This window comes from Nanorana parkeri, unplaced genomic scaffold, assembly GCF_000935625.1.
Source record: "Nanorana parkeri isolate BGI_ZX_2015 unplaced genomic scaffold, ASM93562v1 scaffold1041, whole genome shotgun sequence".
In the NCBI taxonomy this organism is placed as follows: Eukaryota; Metazoa; Chordata; class Amphibia; order Anura; family Dicroglossidae; genus Nanorana; species Nanorana parkeri.
This window is the reverse complement of record NW_017307309.1, coordinates 537,032-563,110: the sequence shown is the minus strand read 5'-3', so window position 1 is coordinate 563,110 and position 26,079 is coordinate 537,032. Positions and strand designations below refer to the sequence as shown.

The window sequence follows — 26,079 nt, the reverse complement described above, 5'->3', positions numbered from 1 at the left end:
TATCTTTAGAAAAAGAAATGAGGGTCCTTCAGAACAGGATTTAATACAGATCTTTTTTAGCAAAAAAAGTCAGAGTTCATTTATTTCCCTTCTAGAGGTTTCCCGACTCTTGTAGAACTTTAGGCCTTTTCTGTGCTCTGCCAAAAGTAATTTGTTCTTTTTACTGCACATATGCCATTCTTTTGCCAACAGGCATTTGTTTTTGTTTTTTTTCTGCCCATATGTTGTGTTATATTATTTGGATTTATTAGTTACATTTTACAACTTTGTAGCTATGCTGGAAAAACGATTTATTTGTTTACGACTAGAAATGAGATGACCTCCCTCCCCCCGCAGTTAACACATATTAATATTTATTAATATTTACTGTTATTATTATTATTGCAGTGGCGTAACAACCGGGGGTGCAGCAGGGGCGCGAGCCCCGGGCGAAAAGTGAAGGGGGGGGGCGCCGGCCGAAAATGGCACTGCTGCTTCTGTCTTTCCAATTGATTTGTTTTGCTCTTTTATATTCATTTTTAGGTGTTATGCACCTCATCTGATACAGTTTAAATGTTTAATGATGCAAGAAATAAATCACATATCTTCACCTAATCACAGTACTGTTTTAAAGTGGACTTAAACTTAAACATTCAGAGACACTTGAGAAATATTGCGATGCATTCAGAGAGTGGAGAACTCAGGACTCCGCGCAGGGGTGTAGCTGCCACTCCTAGGAGGATTGGGCACTATGCAAATATAAAAAAAGAGCACAACTCCGTGTAGTGGCTGTACCCCTGCACATACATATAAGTACAGTTTAGCTTAGTGTCCTGAGGAGGTAGAGCATCCCTCTGCACCTCTGTGGGGTCGAGGCTTAGCTTCTGAAGAGTCCTCTATAAAGTAGCTTCTTAATGGTGTGAATGAGCCCTCGCATGCTCCTATCTGGTGCTGGCGTTTACAGCCCTTTTCACATATTATTTAAAAATAGGCCATTTTTTTTCATTCTAACACGGAGTTTATATCTTAAAGAAGTCCTAAACAAATGTTACTTGTCTCATAACTGGAGCACCGTAGCTTACATTACTGGGAAGGTGTGTGTTCCTATCATTAGTTGTTCTCATTGGAGTACCCCCTTACCTTGGTTGTTCCCATCACTGTACCCTCCACCTTTGTAATTAATGTAAAAGGGCACCTTAAAAGGGGTAACTAATGCAAGGGGGTACTCCAGTAAGAACAAATAATAATTAGTTGTCCACATCAGGGTGTCCCCTTAAATTGATTAAGGAAATAATGTCACCAGCACACCATTGTTGTAAATCAATGATCCATTTTAATGGCACATTGCCATCCAATACAAGCGCTTTCGGGGCCGCACAGGGTCCCCTTCATCAGGCTCAGAATGACACCTTTGGGTTTATTGCGGTAAGGAGTGCAGCAAGATATTCTTTTCCCTTAAATTGATTGTCCCCCATCGGAGTGCTCCCTTATTTTAATATTTAATGTAAGGGGGCAGTCTGATGGGGACAACCAATGTAAGGGGGCAGTCTGATGGGGACAACCAATGCAAGGGGGCAGTCTGATGGGGACAACCAATGTAAGGGGGCAGTCTGATGGGGGACAACCAATGCAAGGGGGCCATGGGCAACTGCTCCAGATTCTTTCTGTCCCAGTTTTGATCAATTCCCCCGCGGGAAGGACGCTGAGGGAGATTCCAATGCTGCAGGGAAGGGGAGGCAGGCTGAAGGGAGTGCTGTGACAGCTGTCTGTTTCTGCAGTTCGGGTGATTATATCTTTGTTATTTTAGCACCTAGACACAAGCGAGCACTTAACCCTTGCAGTGCAGGGGGGATAGCCCCACTTTAAGGGTTAATAAAAAAAAAACATTCCTGGAGTTCTTCTTGAACTAAAGAGAGAAGCTGATTGATTGGTTGCCATGGGCAACTGCTCCACATTATGTCCTCCAGTTTTGATCAATCCCCCCTTAAGTTAGGAGACGATCTTTCGTTGTTGGCCATTTGTACAAGTGCCATGTTTGTAGAGGTGAGGTGTGTCCTGGCTGTGGACATGACCTGATGGAGAGGAGCAGAGATGTGACACAGTCATAGAGGAGGAGGGGAGGAGGAGAGGAGAGGAGAGGAGGGGAGGAGGAGGAGGAGGAGGAAGTTCCACACACAGGGAGAGGAGGGGACACACGAGGAAAGAACTACAAGAAGAAATCTCCTTAAAGAGGACGCTTGTTATTCCTCCGGGAGAGGAGCCATGGTGGGACGGCAGATAAAAGGAGGGAAGGCTGACTGAGGGGATGGCAGACTTGTGTAGTCATGTAGCAGGAAGCAGAGGCTGAGTGTTTGCTGGGAGAGGAGAGGGAGCTGCTTTTTTTTTTTTCCTCCGTTGCTGGCCGGGAAGACTTTAGAGGGAAGGAGGGAGAAGATTTTGAGGTGAGGCACAGCATGCAGCTCTACAGCCCTCCCCGGCTGGGCAATATGGCTGCTGCTGCTACTGCTTGCAAGCTGTGTGCAGGCAGAGGGTACGGCGGGGGGGGGCGGGGGTCAGTCATAGAGGAGGAGGGGAGGAGGAGAGGAGAGGAGAGGAGGGGAGGAGGAGGAGGAGGAGGAAGTTCCACACACAGGGAGAGGAGGGGACACACGAGGAAAGAACTACAAGAAGAAATCTCCTTAAAGAGGACGCTTGTTATTCCTCCGGGAGAGGAGCCATGGTGGGACGGCAGATAAAAGGAGGGAAGGCTGACTGAGGGGATGGCAGACTTGTGTAGTCATGTAGCAGGAAGCAGAGGCTGAGTGTTTGCTGGGAGAGGAGAGGGAGCTGCTTTTTTTTTTTTCCTCCGTTGCTGGCCGGGAAGACTTTAGAGGGAAGGAGGGAGAAGATTTTGAGGTGAGGCACAGCATGCAGCTCTACAGCCCTCCCCGGCTGGGCAATATGGCTGCTGCTGCTACTGCTTGCAAGCTGTGTGCAGGCAGAGGGTACGGCGGGGCAGGCCGGGGCTCGGCTCCTGTACAGGCTGGACACTGAAGGCTCCTGCTGGGCCTGGAACTTCCAGAGACTCATAAGAGAGGAAGGGGGAAGCCTGAGCGATTCTTTACCCCCCCCCCTTTCATCTGTGCAGCATGGAACCCAAACACAGGGAGTTACTCCAACAGTGTCACCAGAACCTGGTGGAGTCCATCAGCGATGCAGACAGGTTGCTGAACCTCCTGGAGGAGGCTGGCACCCTCACCCTCAGGGACAGGCAAGAGCTGGACAGCAGTGGCCCTGATGACCGTGACAAAGTGGACCTCCTGCTCAAGATGCTCCTGGTGAAGGACAAGGACCACTTCCAAGACCTGCGGGTGGCCCTGGAGAAGACTGAACCCCATCTCTTGTCCATCCTTTACTTGAATGGCATGGGAAGCGAAGACACGGCAGGTGAGAGGTCGGGTGACCCGTACGGAGGAACGAAACTCGCCCTTTCTGTTCCCCACTGAAATTGGGTGACATAAATTGGTGTCATGGCAAAGGCCAAGCTCAAGTATAACTAAAGGACAAACTTTCTTTTAGATTTGGATAGAGTGGTGAGGGGTTAGAACCTCTTCTGTTACTGTTGTCGGTGTCCCTGGTCTCTGATTGTCCTGATGTCATTGAGAATGATAGTGAGGGTGAATCCAAAGAACAGGAATAGAGGGGAAATCTTCCCTTGGGGACACTTGTTCTGGTGACAGCTGTGTGAAGCTGACCGTATAATTAGTATGTGGGGCTGAATGAGAAAGAACACTCAATTCCCACATTCATACTAAACGGTGTGGATGAGGGAACCTTCCCTGACAGCCACTGTATTCTGACAGCCAGGACCCGCAGCTGTCGCCGTACAGCCAACAATCTTCGGCCAAGCTCCTTTGACAAAAGTCGATAATACAAAATCGACTTTCATTGAATGGAGTTGCGCCAGCAAGGCTGCCCACAGTTCAAATCCTGCTGCGAATTCTGAGCGGTGTACGGCCAGTTTAAGAGCTTGTTCACACCACGGGGGAGAATTCACAAAAACTGGATCAGTTGTCCACGGCAACCACTCAGCTTCTCTGTTTAATTTTCAAAGCTTAACTGAAAAAAACTAAAGAGGGAAGCTGATTGGTTGCCATAAGAAAACTTTCTGCTCCACTTTTCATGAATCTCCACTCCTGTCACTTGATCTGTTATTTTTCTGCACGCCACCGCACGTGTTTGGAGGAGAACTATGGGGTCAGTGTTTTTCCCCAAAGTTCTTCTTAGGGTAACGGGAGGACACAAACTAACTACCCACTTAGACGACGGGATCCGCCCAGCTGCGTGAGTGACAGCTGGCTCTGCCTATCTAGAGGCAGAGCCAGCTGTGCCCGCCCCCTCCCCCGTCCGTTCCGCCAGTCAGCGCTGGCAGATCGGAGAGGGGAATCCAGCCCCTCCCCCTGTCACGGCAGAGAGCCGTGACAGGATTGAGAGGTGAGCGAACCCGGTATGTGTTCGCTCACCTCCCGATCTACTGAGCCGACCTGTGACAGTCTCATTGTCACAGGTCAGCTAGAACTATGAGGTGAGTGAAAATCACTCATCTCATAGTTCTCCTTTAACAGGGCAAATTGAAGAGAATGCTTTTCTATGTCATGTGACCTGTTCACGTCATACATGCGCAGAAAAACAAAGCTTACCAGACATGGAGAGAACACGATCTTAGAGGGGATCCCCCCCCCCTCCCATTGGAATGATATCCTCTCACTTCCTGTGAGTCTACAATATAGGAAGTAAATGGAAATCTCCGTAATGAGGAAATGAAAACTGACAGCGGTTTTAACCTTCCCCCTACTCTGTCCAAAGTCGGGGGGCGTTTTGTGTTTTGATGCACGTTAAAGTGAGTTTTCAAGTGTGTCCAAAGTCAAGACCTTTTCTTTAAGTTTTGGATGGGGTAGTGAGATAATGAATGAGTTTGATTTGATTTCTTGTTTTGCAGCCTGTGTCCTTTTTTGGGGAGATTTTCTGTCACTTCTTGTCTCAGAAACACCCAAAGTAAAGAAAATCCTCTTGTAGTTTGTCACCTAAATAAGTGTCCTCAATGGAAGATCTCCCCTCTGTTCCTGTTCTTAGGAAACTTAGAATTTCCCCTCAGGCCCCATTCACACTGAGCGATTTATCGAGCGATTTTTGCAGCGATATCGCTCTATGTAGCTTCTCCAATCCATTTCAATGGAGCTGTTCACATCTCGCTGTTCACATCTCGTCGCTCAATATCGCTCAATATCGCTTGTAGCTCCTACATGACCCTTTTTTCGAGCGAATTCGAGCGATTTTGCTCCTGATTGCATACAGCCCAATAGGGAAAAAATCGCTTAAAATCGCTCAATATCGCTCGTCGCTCAGTGTGAATGGGGCCTCACTTTCATTGCCGGTGACACTGGTGGCCAGGACAATCACCCAAACAGGGACACTGACCTCAATGACAAAATCGGGTTTGTGGATTTCCCTTCTTTTCTGATGACCATGGTCACACTTCAAAATAGAGAGGGCGAATCTCTCCAGTGGGGGCACCGACAGCAATATGAACATGACTGGGTACTAACCTCTCTCTGCTAGATTCAAAACAACAAAAACTTTGTCGTTCTGCATTGTAATGCTAACCGCATGTTATGTCCCTTAAAGCAGAACTCCAGACAAATCAAATCTTAACCCTTGCAGTGGGGCTACCCCCTCACTAAGTGCTTGTTTTGCCAGGGAGCTAAAATAAAGTTATATTAGCCCGAACCGCGATCCTGTCCGGCTCCTACACCGCTCCCTCCAGCCTGTCTTCTCCGCTCCAGTGTTGGAATGTCCATCAGCGTCCTCACATCCTATACACTCTGTATAGAATGTGATGACACACAGGATCAAGTGGAGGGGGAGCAAGGCTGTGTGGACCGGTCTAAGAGCCAGCTGGAATTGCGGTTCGGGTGAGTATAACTGCTCTCTAGACATAATGTTCACTTAACCCTTGCGGTGCTGGTGCCGCCCCACTGCAAGGGTTAAGCTTTGATTTGCCCGGAGTTCTTCTTTGATGAAGGGGACCCTGCGAGGCCCCGAAAGCGCTTGCCAATGAGATACAGCTATTGGCAATAAAATATTTTGCTTTTTCAACTCATGGTGTGCTGGTGACATTTTTCTACTGTACATGTGTGGCGGTGCCATCCGCAGTCATTTCGAGCACCCATCTTCATCAAGTGGGAATCCCGGTAAGGAGTGCGGTATGGTTTCTGTTTCTGTTTATTCTTCTTTAAGATAAGACCACCCATTCCAAGAGGTTGTGCAGCAGCCACTCTTACTGCGATCAACTATTCGGTAGTAAGGTTGTGGCCGAGTTTCTTTCGTTGTTTTATTGCTTTACTAGAAATCTTTACATTTGTTAGTAGCAATATTTACAGTAGACGTCAGTTTTATTTTCTAAAGAAGACTTTGTCATCTTCACCTTTGTTACAGATTTTCTTTTGGATCAAAGCGTGTTTTTGTTTTTTGCCAAGTTCTGTGTTAATTTCTTCAATAACAAAGCCTGTTCTTCTCCGGTGACGGCACTAGAGAAGTTCTGCAGCTTTCTGCATCTTCTTAATACACATGCCATCTTTTCCATGCACTTCTAAGTGCTTACATATGGAGCAGAAAGTGTGTTTTGATGTAGAAAATGGGAATATTAAACCGAGTTGTGGTAAAACAAGCAGCGAAGGCATTGTTGTTATGTGAAATACAAGTAATGTGTTTGATCCCAGTTACACAATAAGTAAGGGAATACCAATGTTCTTTGTTCCTGATTTCACTGCTATAAAAGATGTAGGTAAACAGTACAGCTATATGGGCGACTTTAATCACTAGTCAGAGAGAGATTTAACTCCTTGGTGACAGTTTCTTCATTTGCAGGGCTCTGATTTCAGCTCACTGACGTCAACAAAGGATTTATTTTGTTGTGTGAACCATTACATTCACCTATGGGAAGCAACTTAAAGCCAAGCACCAGCCATTTTTTTATGGTTTGGATAGAGTGGGGAAGGGTTGGGGTTCTATATTCATTTTTAATTCTGGCAAGGTTTTCCTTTTTACCTCTTGTTTGGACAGGAAGAGAAATCTCAACCAAAGGGGACACAGACAAGACCCATTTTAGTACAGTGGGGAAGGGTTAGAACCTCCTGACAATGTTTTTATTTCTATGCATACTTTCCTCTCCTGATGACTGCTAAACCGTTCATTCCTCGCATGTATATCCCTGGGAAAGGTTCCCCAAGGGTAAGAACCTAACAGGTTACTTCATCTTTTCCCAAAAAATTAAAAGGTAAACTAACTGACAACATTCAGCCCTCATTGGCCCTCTCGTTTATTTTGTTGTGCTGACCAGTCACTGCTTCCCATTGCAACCATTATGTTGCCTTTACAGCCTCCAGGGCTGTGTTGTGCCGAGACCATTATATAGGCTGGTATGGGTGAGGTTCACCTTTTCCTTTTTTTTATTTTTTATGAAAAGGTGAACAAACCCTTTAATTCTTCCACACTCTATCCAAAGTGGTTAGCACTTCTGCCTTGCAGCACTGGGGGTGCATGGTTCAAATCCCGGTCAGGACACTATCTGCATGTTCTCCCTGTGCTTGCATGAGTTTCCTCCGGGTATTCCGTTTCCTCCCGTACTCGCCTCGTAGGTTAATTGGCTCCTGTCTAAATTGTCCGTCTGTCTGTCTGTGAGATGGGGACCTTGGATTGTAAGCTCCTTGAGGGCAGGGACTGATGTGACTGCACTGCGTAAATTGCTATATAAATACCAATAATAATAATGGGATATTTTTCATGTATATGTAATCTTGAATTATCATAAGTGGGGTTATTCATTAAAAAGTTGATTCCTAATAGATGGATCTTATTTGCCACATGCTTGTTTAATAAAAGTGTAAAATACCAGTGTTTAAAATGCTGTATGCCTTAGCAGCCACTGATATTTCAGTGGACATTGAACTGTGATCACTAGCTACGGGTTGTCGGCATTGCATAGTGATGTTTGCCCTGTGGAGGAAGGCAATTGTGATCATAATTCATGTTTGGAAGGGGTCATATTCTGGTTCCGGCATCAATAGTGTGATCATTTTACTCAGTAAACCTTCTTTTTTTTTTTTTTTAAAAGGTTGCAGGAAAAATTCTCCCTGTTAGTGAAGCAGCTGGAAGTGCTGACTCTACAGTCTCCAGCTAATGTTCCTTTAGTGAACAAACAGAACATGGCACATTTCCAGTGGTCGTTTTCTGTAAGCAGTATCTTGTAAATACCATCAGGGTGTAGCGGTACCCGGCAACTGTATGTACTGCTTTATAGTAAAGATCCTTCATTCTGACTAGGGCTGACCCACTTTTAGGCTTTTATGTTTTAAGCCCCTAGACCCAGGGGTAGGCAACCTTGCACCGCAGCTGTTGTGGAACTAAGAGTCCCATGAAGCATTGAAAGACTGACAGCCACAGGTATTACTGGCAGAAAGCGTGATGGGATTTGTAGTTTTACCACTGCTGGGGTTCCCCCGGTTGCGTAACCCCTGCTTTAGACTGAATCGAACATAATTTATTTCAGATAAATCAGATTTTCTGCAGCTTTGATTTAACAGTTCTGGTTTGAATCTGGTTGATGTCTTTGGACAATGCTGACAATTCTTTCAAGTTGAACTTTATGCTCATATACTTTTTATTCATCTACATTCTTTAATGGCCACAAAGCATATAATTCCACTTTGTGTGCATCAATTGCCTTTGCAAACCCAGATACTACTTGTCTTGGTGGTCATCACTGTGCTCTGCAGGGAGCAGAGCTGTGGGAGGGACCCAGCTGGCCCCACCCACTACAGGCTGCCTGCAGAAACTACAGGAGGGGGCGGATACAAGACCAGCCACCCTGCACAAGAAGAGAGATCCGCAGTTACTGGTCTTTAATACAGAAAGCTCCTGCACAGAGGCATAGTCTTACATGGGATTACTGCACACATCTGGAATAACTACACAAAACGCACCAAGACTGAAGTAACCATACACAAGACTCTTGTATTTAGACAATATTTGCTCATCCCAGAATTCAGATTTAAGAATAACTCGAGGCGATTTTTGAACTAGGATTTGAAAACCACAATGGTGTACTTTACAATGACCTCCTTGTGCCACCTTGCAGCTGGACATGTTTAGCTGGGGGCCCTATAGATGTCTGTGGGGATTTCTCTGACAAGTTTCTGGATGCAGAGCTGAATATGTTCAGATTAGGACAGAGAGGTAAATGTAAAATACATCATTAAACAACTTGAAGATCTCTTGCTTGGATTTATATGACTTTAATTTGTATTTTTGGAGATATTTACTAAGGTGAAGCCTGAAAAATACATTCAAAAATATAATTTTATTTAGTCTGGTAATTATTAAAAAGTTTATAAATATTTTGTGTTCCTTTTTAGCCAACAGGTGGAGCGGTAGTCTACTTTTCAGGTTTTCTACTCAGGCTTGGTTTGCTTCTTTGATGTAAACCTGGAAGAAGCCCGTTGTTGACAAAACTAATCACAGCAGTGATTATTCTCTCATCATAGGGCTCAGGACTAGGCTGTATTCAGGCAGAGGAGGCAGTCCCTGTTGTGTTGTCCCTGTAGATCAGCCCCAACCTTTTTGGCACCAGGGACCGTTTTCATTTAAGAAAATTTTTCCACGGACCTGGAAAGCGGAGGGTTTGGCATACCAGGATTCTGGCTTAACATGCAAGCTCCGAGCCACTGATCAAGTCCAGAAATTTCACTGGCCATTGCACATGTGCGGTTTAGCAGGTCCATAACATTCACAGCCAAGGTACAGTGTAAAGCCAGTAACTTCCCCGCACTGGGGCTCGTGTGTTAATTTTTGCCTCGGCCGTGAATGTTATGGACCCGCTAACCCGCACCTGCACGATGGCCAATTCAATTTCTGGACTTGATCAGGGGTTCCGAGCTTGCGTGTTAAGCCAGAATCCTGGTAGAATCCTGTGGCCCAGTTCCTAACAGGCCATGGACCAGTACTGGGGGTTGGGGACCCTTGCTGTAGATAACCCATAGTGCTCTAGGAAATGTTTTTTTTTTTTTCATAATTCCCCCCCCCTCCCTTTTTGGGGGGGGGAGGGGATTTATCAAAACTGGAACAGATTTGCATTGCAACCAATCTGCTTCTATCTCATTTTCAAATCTCAACTGGGCAAACAGATAAGAGATGCTAATTGATCCCCCCCATTGTTTGTGTGAATTGCAGTGTGATAATTTGAATGATGAACAAGTGATTTAAAATACATACTCCTAATTGCAATACTTGCAGAGCAATCCATTAGGTCATGTAATATCATTCAGGTTGACTTTGTTGTTTGTTTGCTGTCTTATTAACCTTTCAAAGTTTGCGCCTGCATTGTTAAATCATTGAGACCTCTAAACATCTGGCTGTTGGCTGAATGACCGAAAGCATGCTGAAGTGGAAAGGTGAGGCCAATGTATGCCTTCCTAGAGCCAACCCTGCCTATTGGTTCCTCCCTCCTGATACCCACTTTATCATCAGGGAGCCTCAAAATCATCTTTCCTGGTGTCAATGAGGAAATTGCTTTCCCTCATTATAGTGGAACAACTAGACCTCTTATGTTGAGGTGGGCTGAAAGGAATAAAATCTCTCCACTATTAGTGGAAACACAGTAGAGCCTTTTTAAATATAGAAGTTAGTTTCTTGTCTTGCTTCCATCACAGTTAAAAAGGGGGGCAAGGGGGTTATTCCTAATTTTGGGATAGTGGGTTTCTTTACACTGCACTGATGATGGCCAACAAGCATGGAACAGCTGTATAAATGGCTCTGCAATGTTAGACTGTATCCTGTCCACAGGGGCATAAAGGAATCCTTTGCATGGTTCTTCCCACTATCCTAAAATGAGGAATAAACCCCTATTTTTAAGATCTGTGATGGAAGTGAGACCATACATCCAGTTGCTGTAATTCCTTCTAGTGATCCTTTCAACTACTGTTGTATGGTTTGTGTCAGTTAAGATGCATTAGCTATTGACGGAGAAAATAAAGGATATATTTGTGCAGTTTTAAGCAAGGCGCTATAGCAGCCACAGCTGTGTTAGTGTGTAGTAAATGGAATGTATTCAAACATAACTCCATTTCTTGTAACTAGTATTTATTGTAGTAAAGTGCATTTTGTTGGCAGTATATACGACCTGAAGTGTATACGTTTTGATCATTATTTACAACATAGGTCCCTAAACAAAAAAAAACTTCCTTTAGCCTCTCTAATTTGAGTACTTGCAACTGTGGGAACTATTATTGAATTCCCTGGATACAGCTGCCACTTTCTAAATAATAAGTGGCACATTTATCAGAAAAGCCGGGATTAGGAAGAAGTTCACCATGTCTGCTGTGAAAACCAGAAGCAGTCATATGTACGGACAAGCACCTAGTATGCTGTTGAGGGAGCACTATACACAACGTTGTTGTTCAGTGCGTGGTGTCTTGACCCGTTTGAGCAATAATCAATAAATGAACAAGGTGCTGTTATAGTTGTATGCCACTTATAGATCTTTAAAGTATATGTAGAGCCCAAACATTTCATTTTTAGTTTTGTTTTTTTGATGTCCTGTTGGGGAGACTTCCCTTTTACTTCCTGTTCTATAAATACGTTAGGAGAGAAATCCTTTTTAAAGTAAGGGAAATCTTCCTTTTTTATCTAGCTATACACTGCCGGCTATTGTATTCAGACAACTACTACTCCCACGGCTGCCGAATACTTGAACAGTGCTTGCATCTGGTTGGATGCAGACACTGTTGGCCCGATAATGTTTTCCTCAGCTCTTTCTGCAAAAGTCGATTGAAAAATGTACTATTGTTGAACTGGGCGGTGCTGGCAGGACAACACATCACTCGCATTATGGCCACTTAAGCTGGAATAGGGTGACATTCGAGCGGTGGAAGATTTCCTGATCTGGTATAAATGAACTTTTTTTTGTATTTCCCATCATTTCAGTTGTGATGGGAATAGCTGCTAGGAGAAATAGAGAGGAATCTATGTAGCGGGGATACAGCCTGCCATAAAAGCTTGGTGGGGGTTCTAATTCTCCCCTAAACCATTGGAAACATTTGAATATCTTCTGGCTATACATGCACTTTAAGGATGACCAAGCATGGAAGCATTGCCCAGTTGTGCTCCAGCACCAGGAATGGCCCCCTAGGCACACAGACATGACACCTTGGCACAGCAGACATCTTATTTGCAGCTATGGAGAGGGTAGAGGTGAGCAGATGAATGGCTCTGACAGATATGATTGGCGCTGCTTATCACCGTGAAAAGTAGCAGTTATGGCTGTTTTTTTTTAACCTGCTCGATTGACTGATCCTCCCAACCATTGTCAGCCGGCAGAGTTGAGGGCTTCTTGTACAGGAGAGATCAGGCAACTGTTGAATGTCTGTTGGCACCTTCGAGCAATTTAGGTGAAATCAGTTGGCATTTTAAAATTCTTTTGGTGGCACATTGTAGAACTGCATACATAAGGTGATCCATAGCCCTAAGATGGCTGTTGGATGGACATGCATCATCCTGGAGCACCATAATCCTTCACCAAAGGCAGACATGATAGTTGACCTTACCGGAGTGTCATGATTTCTGCTACAGGGTGGGGACGGCATGAGATGAGTAGCGCTGGCAGACACTACCGGGTCCACTTATCTCCTAATTGGAACAGGTTTTCTGTCCTGTTAGGATGACTGTTCTCTTAAACAAAGGAAAAGTTACGGGCATCTCATCAGGCAAATGCCATCTTGTGTCTGTGGGTTCCTTAGGATCATAGAATGTTATACTGTATATGTTAGCTGAAAAGAGAGTGAATCCCTTCCGAAAAACAAAACACATAGAGGGGAAATTTATCAAAACTGGAGCAGACAAAAACTGGAACAGCTGTGCATAGCAACCAATCAGCGTCTCTGTTTTTTCATTTTTAAATCCTAACTGAACAAACTGAAGATAAAAGCTGATTGGTTGTCATGCACAGCTGCTCCAGTTTTGTCTGCTCCAGTTTTGATAAATACCACCCATTGTGCTTGTACTAATACTATAATTATGTGACCATGAACTGTGCCTTTCCAACAGCTTGATAGTAAATAAAATACATGTACCTAATATATATGTACTACCTAAACCACAAATGGATAATAACTTCACATTTGTAGATTTTTTTTTTTTTTAAATACAGTCGGTATAAAAAAGCATTTGCTGCTGTTCATGATTTATAATCTCCCGTGTTTGAAAATATTCTGCCATTTCCTGCATTTCGATTGGCTGTTATTTATAATCTTCTTATTACTGAGCCATCACTATTTCTATACAGTATTATCGTCCACAGCTGCTCCCCGCTTCCTATTCTGACGTTGCCCTTTCTCTCACTGTTCCAGTTATTTTAATCATACCCCTTGGATATGAACATTACAACACTGTGCATATACAATGTCAAACACCTAGAATACGTGGCTATTGCAAAGAATGGTCCTTTCTTCTGTTTAACAGATTTTTACCTTGAAATAGGAAGTGTACTCATGAGTTCAGATTTTTGGATTATTGTGAAATGTGAAAACAATTATTTTGTTTTTGTTGTCTTTTTTTTTTTTTTTTTTTGGAGCAACCCATCCCATATCTAGAGGAGAACAACTTTTAAATGGGAGAAGAAAAAAAAAAAAAAAAGAAAGTGCAGTTATTTTAACTAATGGCATTAGAAAAATTCCTATAAGATAAATACAATCCTGTTCAGAAACTACGGGTAGACTAGATGCTAATTCCATTTGCAGGTTGGTGGATGAAACTTCATCTTTTTGTGTACCTACACATGTGAAAATCTTTACCTGCCATAGAATTTGTATTCTGTGCAGCTATTTTTGTGATTTACATAATACACTGCGCAGGCAGGGTATACCCATGTTTTTGTTTTGTTGTGGCATCTCCTCCTCTCCATCTATTGCAGCAGCAGGTGACTTCAGGACTCCAGCTGTTGAGGAACTAAAAGTCCCATGATGCATTGCAAGACTCTTACAGCCAGGGCCGCCATTAGAAATCTTGGGGCCCCCTACACCGTACCTTACAGGGGCCCCCTCCTGACTAAACAGTGCGATGCTGCATTGTGCTCTAATGTGCAGGATCGATAGTGCAGAGGTTCTCATCCATAGTGAGACCAAGGCCCAGTCGTTTTCTTCCAAAACCTTCCTTAAAGTGGAAGTAAAGGGGTTATAAAAAAAAAGCGCTCTGGAGGTGACTGCCATAACGTGCTAGCATGCACAGCATATTGGCACATTGTCTGCAAGTAAGTCAGCCATAATGCCCTTCTACATTGCTGTCTGCTCTCCCCTCTGTCGCTGGCACTGCCATCTTCTCCCGGTGATTGGCTGGCATGATGTAACTCCTGTGCATGGGAGTTACTTCATTCTAGCATTCTGCGTCTGTGCGCTGAAAAAAACCCAAAATTGCTGACAGGCACGTAGGAGCTTTTTTGGTAGAAGAGACTTACCGTATTTGCCGGTAAATGCATTTTACTTCCACTTTTTCAAGCAGCCCATTGAATACAATAAAAGTATGGAAATCCATATTCTGCATTCCCATACTTTTATTTATATTGATAGAATAAACGCATGGAAATGTAGAATAAACGCATGGAAATGTAAAATATGTATTCCCATACATTTTATTGTATGCGCATACACTTTTTTTTCCCCCGCCTGCCATGAATGTCTGTTGATCTGCCTTGCTGTTATGCTATCATTACGAGGTAGATTGATTAGACATGTATAGCAGGCAGGTGACACGTCTGTTCATTGTAGGGATGCACCGATACCGGTTTTACGATATAGAGTACGAGTACTGATTTATTTATTTTTCGGTACTGGCTGATACCGGAAGTCCCATTAAGGAAGCCAGGCTGCCACCTCAATATGGGACAGCCTGTCATAGGATTCTTCTACACATGACCTTCATATCTTCACACCGGTCTGCTATCTGCCACCTGTGGACATAATGGCTAAGACATGGCTTCGGCCACTAATGTTTAGGATTGATGGAATTCTTCTTCTTCTCATGTAGGCCTCAGATTTTATCTTATGTTAGAAATCTGCATGTATAGAGATGGGCTCCAAGTGTTCTGCCAACCATGCATCTTTTGTGAAAATATCCGAAGAATAGTTAAGAATAAAACCGCTTGCTTGGCACAAGTAGGAAAATATCTGCTAACGTTACTTGTTTAATGAGTGAAGAAGACTCTCCCCAAACCCCTTCCTGCTAGCTGAAGCTGTGCTTGTAGAAGAGGTTCAGGACACAGGCTTTGCACCTGGACGAAATGCGGTAATTGATTTGCCGTATTTTCGTTAGCGCAAGCGCAGTGTACATCGTACGACTTTTGACTGACGGAAACGCCAGCAACCTTAAGACAATCGTACGATCTAGCAACTTTTTCAAACATGCTTGACCGTCAAAAGTCGTACGATTGTACAGTATTGTCGGTCGGACACTGCAATGCACACATACGATTATCGGACGAAAAGTCGATCGCATACGATTATCCTCCGATAATCGTAAGGTGTATGGGCACCTTTTAGGCTTCCATCCACCTTCATCCTGAGATATTAATACATTGGTAGTCCGGCCACACAGCTCCAGGTTCCAGAGCTTCATTGCAGAAATGAATAGCTTACCCTTAACTTGTAGCTCTTGTTCTAACACCCAGTTTTTTTGCATGTAGATGTTATGAATGAAGAAAATGTGTATCAAAATAGAAAATGGCCAGAAGCAATAGATACCGGTTTGTACTTTAGATTTGTGTTCAGTCAGGTCACTAGCAGGGCAGGATACACAGGAGCTCTATATTTTACACACATAGTGATAGGAGTTTTCTTCTATTTTATGACCTCTTATTTCTTTTCCCCCCTGCCAGCAGTTGCCCTCTCCCTCCCCCATGTTTTGCCCCGGCCTGTTCCCGGATGCAGACATTGAAGAATGGCTGTAATATTACACCTCTGGAGTCTGCACACCCGGGCTGACTGGTTTCACCACCGATTAACAACAAGCCTTTGTTTTGTTGTGTCCAAAGTGCGTTGTCATTCTACTGTAGCCTTTAACTCTTTCACAGTAAAAGGAAGCGGCATCTGGAAGGTGAAGAGTACAAGGAATGATTACTGGGGTATTTGGGAACAAATAGTGACCTTCTGTAACTGGATCTGCTGATAGATGTCTATAGAAACTTGAAGAAAAGTCTGGAAATGGCATGCCTTCCTTTCCTTGATAATCTCAGGGGTTAAATGATGCAATGCACAGTAAATGAGTACACTACATGATGTCATTTTATCAAAAGGCAGTTGTGTTAGATTGTAATTTACTGCAATTATCATTAACCCTTTGTGGCTGCTGCAGACTAGTGTTCCCCAGCTTCCAGTCTCAGCACCACAGGGGGCTGCAAAGAACAGATCAAAATTCTGCAAATTAGTTTGCTTTCTTGTTTTTATTTGGGTTTGACATATAACATTAACGTTTCCTTTAGCAGACAAATACGGATTAAAGAAAAATGAGCTCGGTATACTCGAGGACAAAGAAAAGGCACCTCCAAATCTTCTGTTGTGGGGGGAATTTTTCCTAAAACTGGAGCTGACAGAATCTGGAGCAGTTGCTCATAGTAACCAATCTGCTTCTTTCTTCAGCTTGTACCGTTAGGCCTCCATTCACACCACCTTAGTCTTGCGATGGTTGTAAAGTAATTTAAAAAACGTACAATCTGCCCTGAGGGGCGGGCTTCCGATGACCGCAATGCTGAACGGGCAGTGTGCGCGTGCGGCATTGATCTTACGATCATGCTAAAAACCAGCCGAAAATCGTACAATTCTCGGCTGGTTTTCTATCATGCTCCTAAGACAAAAGACGTGCGACCGTACAGTAAAAACGGTCGCAGGATCGCAGGATTTCCTGCGATTATCGTGCGATAATCGCACAGTGTATGGGCACCTTTTACAGAGACAAGACTTCAGTGCTAATAAATGACTAATTGTATATCTTAAATGTGGCTCTTATTTCTGTTTTTGTAAATAAAAAAAAAAAAAAAATCATTTTTAACAATTCAAGGGCTTTTGGCAATGTTGGTCTGTGTAATTGCTCCGGGTTAGTGACTCATAGTATTCAAAAGGGTTAGCATGACAGTCAGACAATCGGGATTTTCAGAATGAGATGTCAGTGGTGGTCACCAGGTTTCCGTACAGTAAGGTTCTTCTTAATTGTGGACTCCTGACTCAAACCTTGGGTGTTGTAACATTCATGCACTTTTAATAATAATAATAATAATAATAATAATTATTATATATATTTTTATTTGATATTTTTTGGAGCCATCCTGACCAGGTACTGTTGAGTAACTGAAAACACTGCAGATTTGAAAGAAGATGGGTCTCTTTGATCAAAACTACATGATGCAGTTCTCCTCAATTTAAAAGTATTTTAAAATACTGCTTGTTTTACTGCCTGAAATCCATATTTCAGTCCTATACCAATCTACTGCAAAATTCTGGGTGGCATGTGGAGTTGTGCACCAATACACAGAGCCTAGGCTCTATTATGTTGTACACAGGGCCGGCCTTAGGCCTTTAGGCGCTCTGTGCGAGAAAGCTTTTCAGTGACCACAACCCATTTCCCCAATACCGAGGCCATTTAAAGCCTCAAAGAAACAGATTGAAAGTATGATAAAAATAAAACTTTTATTCAAAGGTATTAAACTTGTAAGCACATAAAAAAATATTTTTATTAAATAAAACAGTAGGCAAACAAGTGGTAAACAATAAATGTCCAACTAAAATAGAGTCTATAAAAATAAAGTGCTGAGATGTCATGCAGACCCTTTTTTCAAGTAAGTGCATCTAAAAACGGTATAGACTACGAGTACTGATTTATTTATTTTTTGGTACTCGCTGATACCGGAAGTCCCATTAAGAAAGCCAGGCTTTGCACTGCAACCAATCGGCTTCTCTGTCTCATTTTCAGCAAACTGAAGAGAGAAGCTGATTAGTTGCCATGGGCAACTGCTCCAGATTCTGTCTGCTCCAGTTTTGATAAATTCCCCCCACAGTTTATTCCTCTTCACATATCCTCAACCTCTACTGCACTTTGGCATGTGACAATGCTTCTCTATGAGTCTGCCGACATGGTGAAGCGTGTTTACAAGTTGAAGATATGTGGAGAGGAATAAGTAGTGTGTATCTGCTTTGTGAATAAAGATTTTCTTCAGTGAAGATCCGTGGAGTTCGGCATTGACTTGTGTCCCTTTTTAAAATGTTATTACATTGGCTCTGGAGAATGACATGGTTTTATAGGGCAATATAGGTTTTATTCAGTGTTCATATCAAAATAACCACAAAAACCCACACATATGTACCAGCAATCTCACACAAGCAATTCATCCTCCAATTCAAATATTAAACGATGCAACACATACAGCATTTATTGTTTCTGATAAATCGTATTTTCAATCCATTAAAACAATGATTTAATTAACACATATTAAGATTGACTGACACACACACACACACACACACACACGGCTTATGATTTTAATCATTTTAGTTGCATGGAATGTTCGATTGATGATAGCAATACACGTGTGGCCACATGGATAAAAATAATCAAGCAGTCTTCGAGTGTTTCCATAAAAGATTGTGCATACTGCGTACCCAAAAGCCCACCTTGGGAATTCCAGAATCCGTAGGCAGCTTATAACCTATTCCCATACAAAAGATTGAAATTAAAATCCAGACTGATCTAAGATGCAAATGAATGCAGCTGTGCAATAATAAAACACATTTTTTCATTATGCAGCAAGTGTGTGTACCTGAATTTTGTATCTACCTCTAGCAATCCCCTCTAAAGCAGCACTCAGACTGGGAGAAGGAAGGCCAGGACTAGGAGCCAATTATGTATGCTGCATGCAAGGATAAGCGAGATAAGCAGAGATGACAAAGTAGGAGGGACATGACCCCCATCAGCCCTTTGCTGCTCTTCCTGTTGTCCAGCAAGTAGGCAGGAGGTGGAAAGAGGCCAGCACTGTACGCCTGCACTGCAAGGGATAAGTGCTCGTTTTGGGCTAGGGTGTAAAATAAAAAGATATACTCAACCAAACCTTGGTCCTGCCTGGCTATTAGACTGGTCCCTGTAGCCTCCTTTTCCACTTGCTCCGGAGGTTTAAGGATCCATGAGTCTATCACATATAATACAGTGTATTAGATGTGAGGATGCCGAGGGACATTCCATCACTGAAGCGGAGAGAGAAAGAGACTGCAAATACTGGTCTAGCAGCCAGACGGGGCTGTGGTTCGATGAGTATTTCTTGTGTTTTACAACCTGGATGAAAACAAGCGCTTAACCCTTGCAGTGCGGGGTAGCACCACTGCAAGGGTTAGTGTTATTCTGCCTGGAGTTCTTCTTTGATTTGTCACTGTGATTTGGTTAAATGACATTATAAAAATATATTTGTCTGATCTCTCCACCCTATACCCTATGTAGCCAGGCTGCTGTATAATAGGCTCTGTTCAGGGATCAAGCTAAATCCATTTATTTCTGGAGTCTGCAACTTACTCACATATGCAGTGCAAACATGTTCATTTGCACTGTACGAAAATAAGTGTGTTAAGAAATTGTGTGCTTCACATTCACAACTTCACGCCTCTAAGTGAGGAGGTGCATTGTGGCCAGATTATGTAGAATATGCTTTACAGATTGTAAACCATGCAACAACATGAACATGCATTCAAGCCTTGTCATACTGATGTTTTATGTACATCGGGGCTGGATACATCTCGGGAGCCAGGTCCCAAATTCTCTTTAAATGACAGCTGGCACCTAACTTTTGAGGCTTTCTCTAGTTGTCCATGGAGCTGGTTCCTTATAAATCCTGCTGGCTCCTGGATTTAACAGAAAGACTGGATCCTGAAATCCATGTGCATTTGTTCACCCTGATATACTGTATATATCTATCTCAAACACCTAAACCAAAGCCTTCTGCACGTTTTATATATGGCCTCCTGCCCTGCTTAGTCCACATCAACTTTTGTTCAAACTTTCTTCTGCCACACTCACTTTTCATACCTTTTTTTATATACCTCTCTCAATTTTCTGCAGACTTGTCAACTACCCTCAAACCCAACATGCTTATTTAACCATGTATTCCTTTTTCTAGAGCTTAACTGCTTGAAGAACAGGTGTTTAGATCCCCTACCTGGCCAGGCCATTTTTCATGATCCGCCGGCTCTATAGCCGGCGGATCGCTTGTATATTAACGGGCATCGCTGCCTCTTTTCAAATAGCGGGGATTTCCCGCTCGCGCGCGCCGCGCCCGAGCGGGCGGATGTAACAGGACGTGTATACACGCCCAGTTACATCCAAGAAGCTCCCGGCAGGCCGTGTATACACAGCGGCTGGCCGGGAGGTAGTTAAAGAGTTATTAAACCCTCAGGTTTTTTTGCATGTATCTACTGCTAGTAAGCAGTAGATATATGCAAAAACTTTTAAAAAATAACAAAAAACAACTCCCTTTTGAACAGGTTTAAACTTACCTGTGTCTTCACTGCGCGCTCCCGCCTGAAAATCCCGGGTGGCCGCAAAGGATCTTGGGGCGGGCGCATGCGCAGTTCAGATTTTCGGCCAGGAGACGGGGGGGAGACACAAGGTAAGTCTATGGACGGCGTGCACCTGCATGCAGACACCGTGGGACAGGAAGTGCCAGCAAGCACAGAGGAGTCAGTGCTGGATCGGAGACCCGCAGTAGCGCTGGAGGGACAGATGAAAAGGACAGGAAAGAAGATCGGATTAAGAGACATCATTTAAGGTAAGTGCTGACATTAACATTGGGGGAGGGAAAAAAGTTTTATGCTTTTAATGTCACTTTAACACTCCTGAATAAGGGGAAGAAGGGTATTGTGGCATCCCTACTAATACTAATCATAATGATATTTTACACTATGATAAAATAATGCTCTTACACACACTTGCTCTTCTATTCGAATACAAACTTCTTTAACCACTTGCTGACCGGGGTGTTTACACCCCCTTCCTGTCCAGGCCATTTTTCATTGTTCAGCGCTGCAGTACTTTTGATTGACGTTTATTCCGCCATGCAACGCTGTACTGAAATGAATTTGATAACATTTTGTGGGGACAAATAGAGCTTTCTTTTGGTGGTATTTAATCACCACCGCTGTTTTTATTTTTTACTATATAAGAAAAAAAGTACTAAATATTTCAAAAAAAAACAAAAACGTTTTTCCCTTTTTATTATTTTAGGAAACATTTATTTTTACCAAATTTGTTGTAAAAATATAAAAGATAAGGTCACGTTGGGTAAATAGACACCAAACTTTTTAAGCCTTAAAATTGCGCGCGCCCGCAAAATCGCAAAAAAAGAAGACCATAGCCAAAATTGGCCATAGGCGACGCGTTAAAAGATTTAACCGCTCATCAGTTTAGTGTTATCATTGATTAATTATTGCTCTCACTCAGACGTTCGCAGCGATATGTAACGTGCGGCATAATTCGAGCAATCGTCGTTTTTGCGTGTAGATGCACCTAACGCATTTTTGCGCATCTATGTGGGGGAGGGGGACTTAAAAACATTTTTGTGGGTTTTTTGTGTGTGTGTGTGTAAATTTTATTTATATTGTGAGCAATTTTTTTTTTTTTTACACTTAACTTTATTGTTATCACATAGGGTGCTAAGAAGTACCCTATGTGATAGCAAATTACAGTGACAGGTCCCCTTTATGGAGACATCAGAGGTCTCTGAGAACCCTAATGTCACCGAGGGACCCCCAGAGAAGCTGATAAAGCACAAATGTTTATATCCTCTATTATATCCTCTGTGACTAGAGGATCCTGAGGTCTGACTTCAGCTCTTCTATTATGGAAACCTAATTTTTGTACTCATCAGACCCAATGGGGCCCCCTCTTACTCCAGGCCCCATATCAGCCATGTGGGCTGCTATGGCTATTGTTACACCATTGTGTGATGTATACAGTATTAGTGTGTGATGTGACCAAATGTTTTAAATTACATTGTTGACCATAATTTTGCGTGCCTAAAGGAAATCGTATACAAGCTGTCATGTTCAATCAAGTTTGTTACTGTAAGGGCTTGTTACCACCACATGTGTTGGGCTTCATTGGTCAGCATAGGCAAGGCACACAGCCTTGTTTTGTATTGTGAAAGTTCACATCAACGCACTCATTGAGAATATGAGTATCTGCATGTTATTTGGAACTATTCCAGGGAGGTCCATGTCCTTCTTTCTGGTATTGAAGGCTTCATGGGTCCAATAGAAGTATGGACTTTGTAATTAAGGCTTATTTATAAAAATAGGGAAAAAGAGTCATTGCCCATATTGTTATCATATTCCTTGTTTAGTTTTCAGGGAGTTAAAGAAATCTTATTGGTCACCGTGGCTGATAAATCTCCCCTCCCTAGATGTCTTAGTTATGTTTCCTAATTGTAGGTAATGGGAAGCATGTCACTAAATGGAAGAAATTCACAATGTGCACCTGCCAGGTTTCATAGGTGGATTTTGTTCTCAAAAAGGATTTGGCAAATCCCTGAACTTGTTACCGAACATAGATAGTTGGGGTCTGCACCAATCAACTGTTTGCATAAGGCATCCTGTTTGTGTCAGTTTATATCCTCTTACCTTCGATACATCACATCCAGGTCCACAAAAACGGAACTCTTCTCTGTTTATATCCTCGGACCCAGATGTACTCAGAGGTAATGGGATGTAAATGAACATCCGCCCATAGTCTAACATTGTGCTTCCTGTCATATCTGCCTGAAAAACTGACTGGTGGATTTGATCAGAACGGCCGCATGAAAGGGGCTAATAAACCTTTAATTAAACTTCTCCATAGCTGCTTGTCCTTTTGCATGCATCATAGCTCTAGATCTGAAACTGTTTACTTTTAGCTTTTGCTGAAGCAAAAAAGCCAGATCAAGTCTAACTGCTCTAGGAGTTTTGTAGATTATGTTCTGATTGACAGAGATCTAGTGGGGATATCTTCATGAGCCATGTTATCTTGTTCTTCATTTGTTAATTGAAAGCGAAAACCTATAAAACTTCATGTTATTTAAAGCACAACTCTGGGTACATAAAATCTTAACCCTGGAAGTGGGGCTACCCCAGGGTTAAGTGCAGGATTATAATCACCCGAACATCCAGCCTGTTTTCAGTGATGGAAAGTCCCTCGGCTTCCTCACGTTCTATACACTTTATAGAACGTGATGACTTACTAAACCTTAGACTGATGGAATGGAGAGGGAGTGAGGCTAAAGGGACTGGTCTAAAAGCAAGCCAGGATCGTGGTTCGTGTGGGTATAACTGTTATTTTAGATCCCTAGACAAAACAAGTACTTAAAGTGACATTAAACCCTCAGATTTTTTTAACCTAAACCAATACTGTAATGTGCGCCTTACTGTAATCCATGGTTGTTTCCCTTCTCTTTGCTGCTCTTCCTTTTTTAAATCTGTATCTGTTCTCATGCTGGGCAGAACTTCTGTTTTGCAGCAGACTGCCTTGTCTCAGGAATGGATACACGGTGTCTGTGTATCCGTTTGTATAGGCTTGTAATCTGAGCCAGCACTACAGGAAGAGGCCCTGAGCTGAAAAGGGAAGTTCTCCCCCAGCATGAGAACACATGAGGATTTAAAAGGAAGAGCAGCAAAGAGAAGGGAAACAACAATTGATTACAGTAAGGCACACATTACAGTATTGGTTTATGTTAAAAAATCTGAGGGTTTAATGTCACTTTAACCCTTTGTAGTGGGGCTACCACCGCATTGCAAGGATTAAGAATTTATTTGCCCACAGTTCTGTTTTAAGCTTGCCTATTAGATGTACAATATTTTAAAGCTGAATTCCAGGCACTAAAACGTAGGGATCATTTCCCTAATAGCAAAGGATATCAATCCACTTTTGTGTGCACCCTTGCAATCCCTGCTATTACCTTGTAAAAGGAGTGACCACCTCTGTGCTGCACATAGCCTGTGCAGAGAGTCTACTGTGGGAAGGGCCCATTAGCCACACCTACTACAGGCCTGTCGCAGAAGAATGACAGGAGGGGGCGGAGACGAGACCATACATCCTGCACGAGGGGGGAGAGAGTGACTGGTCTTTATTACAGGAAGCTCCTGCATAGAAGCAAAGTTTCGCCTTGGATTACTGCACAGATCTGAAAGAAATACACAAAGCACACCAAGGTTCAAGCAAGAATACACATCCTTCTTTTATTTAGAGAATGTTTGCTTATGCCAGAGTTCAGCTTGAAAGGCAGCTAGGTTCTATTTATAATAAAGTAGCTAATGATCTGGCATCATACTAACTCTTTTCTAGGTCCTCTTCAGATAAGACAGGTTTAGCATTACACCTTACCGCTCCTCCATTGATGCTTATTCTCAATGCTTTCCAACAGGTTCCACTTACAGTGTTCTCACGACCATGCCTTCAGACTCGGAAAGCAGCGGATCCCTCAGCAGTGTCGGTAAGAATAAAAGACACATCCTGTCCTATTTACAAAACAGCAGAAAAAGTGGAAGTTCATGTCCCCGATGTCTGTCTGTTTTATTTGCTCATGTGTTGTGTTTAAAATTCCAGACTAGACAAGTTTGTAAATTTTCTCTTTATATTGCCAATATAAAAAAGGGGGTAAGAGAGTGGAATGATAAACAGCACCAGGTCACAATAATACTACCAGAATAACAATACAAGGTTATAAATATTCAACATTGGATATCGTTGACTACAGAGCAGGATTCACACAAACACATAATGAAGCATACATTATTACCATGACTACATGAAATGACACAACTGAGACTTTAACCTCCCTGAGATGTCAAAACAGATATATACAGTAAAATATTCCCTGTTCGGACTAAGGACTGAACTCCATGTTGGAGAGTATTTTGTGAATGTAAGCCATGGCGCTCATCTTTCATCGGTTTTGAACAGTACTAGTTATGTTTTGAGTATTTGAACTTTATTTTAAAAGGGATATTTTCTATTATTTGTAATCAGGGCCGCCATCAGGAGGGGTACGGCCGATACTCATGTAAAGGGCTCGGGCAGCCTCCGGGGCCCGCCCAGGACCCTTACATGAGTATCAGCCAACGGTGAAGGGCGAGGAGGCGGCTGGGCCCCCGCAGCAGCGGTGGATGCCTGGCCCTAGCAGCGCAGGCCCTCAGCATTGCCGCTCCAGCGGCTTCGTGACAAGCTGGGGCCCCATCAGCGACGCTGCTCGTCTGAAGACGGAAGTGACGTCACGTTAGTGACATCACTTCCGGTCAGTCCAGCGGGTCGGGTGTGCAGGTCAGTGGCATGGTGTGCAGGTCAGTGGCGGATCCAGGGGGGGGAATGGGGTAAATGCCCCCCCAGATAGAGCTGCTCCCTGCCTCTCCCACCCACGGTACTACTGACAGAGTACTTACTCTGTCACTAGTAGCAAGTACTGTGCCGGTTTTTTACACTGAACAGCAGCAAACTCTGACAGTGACAGCTGTATGTCCCGGCGGCTGCTGTGCAGGGATGGGACAGGTGGCTCTGAAAATCCCTGTCACTGTAAGGAGTGTTTAGCCTTGCAGTGCATGTACAGACTCTGCAGACACCGCCAGGCCACCACATCCTGCTGTTGGGGTAATTGTGAGGACCCTCTCCTGTGCTCCTCCCCTCCACTGGCCACCAAGGACTCAGGAGAAAGAGGTTCTGCAGGAGTTAGGTGAGCCAGTGTGGTCTATTGGTGATGGATGGCCTGTTGGGGGGCCCAGAGAGGAAGAAGAGGGCCCCCCCTCCCCGAGGATAGTGCCACTCCTTCCCACCGCTCTGCCACCTGCAGCATGTACGGGCGGCTGTGTGGTGGGGCTGGAGAGGCTGTCACTAGTCCAGCAGAAAGTACTGCAGGCACCGCCTGGCAGCACATTCGTCTGTGTGAGGACCCTCTCCTCTTAGCCCCCCCATCTGGCCGCCGAGACACAGAAGAGGGACCTGCATGAGAGTCAGGTAAGTCTGGAT

The 26,079-nt window shown here is 43.5% G+C and overlaps 1 protein-coding gene across 2 annotated transcripts in view; it reads left to right on the top strand.

The window, feature by feature from the left end:
* Positions 1 to 2,886: 2,886 nt before the first annotated feature.
* Positions 2,887 to 26,079, top strand: part of DLG5 (discs large MAGUK scaffold protein 5) — a 98,677-nt gene continuing 75,484 nt past the window's right edge. For both annotated transcript variants that reach the window (XM_018567389.1, XM_018567390.1), the window contains exons 1-2: positions 2,887 to 3,405; positions 24,485 to 24,553. In XM_018567389.1, coding sequence (XP_018422891.1) covers positions 3,108 to 3,405; positions 24,485 to 24,553 — 367 coding nt within the window. In that variant the 5' untranslated portion in view covers positions 2,887 to 3,107. The remainder of the gene's footprint in view (positions 3,406 to 24,484; positions 24,554 to 26,079) is intronic.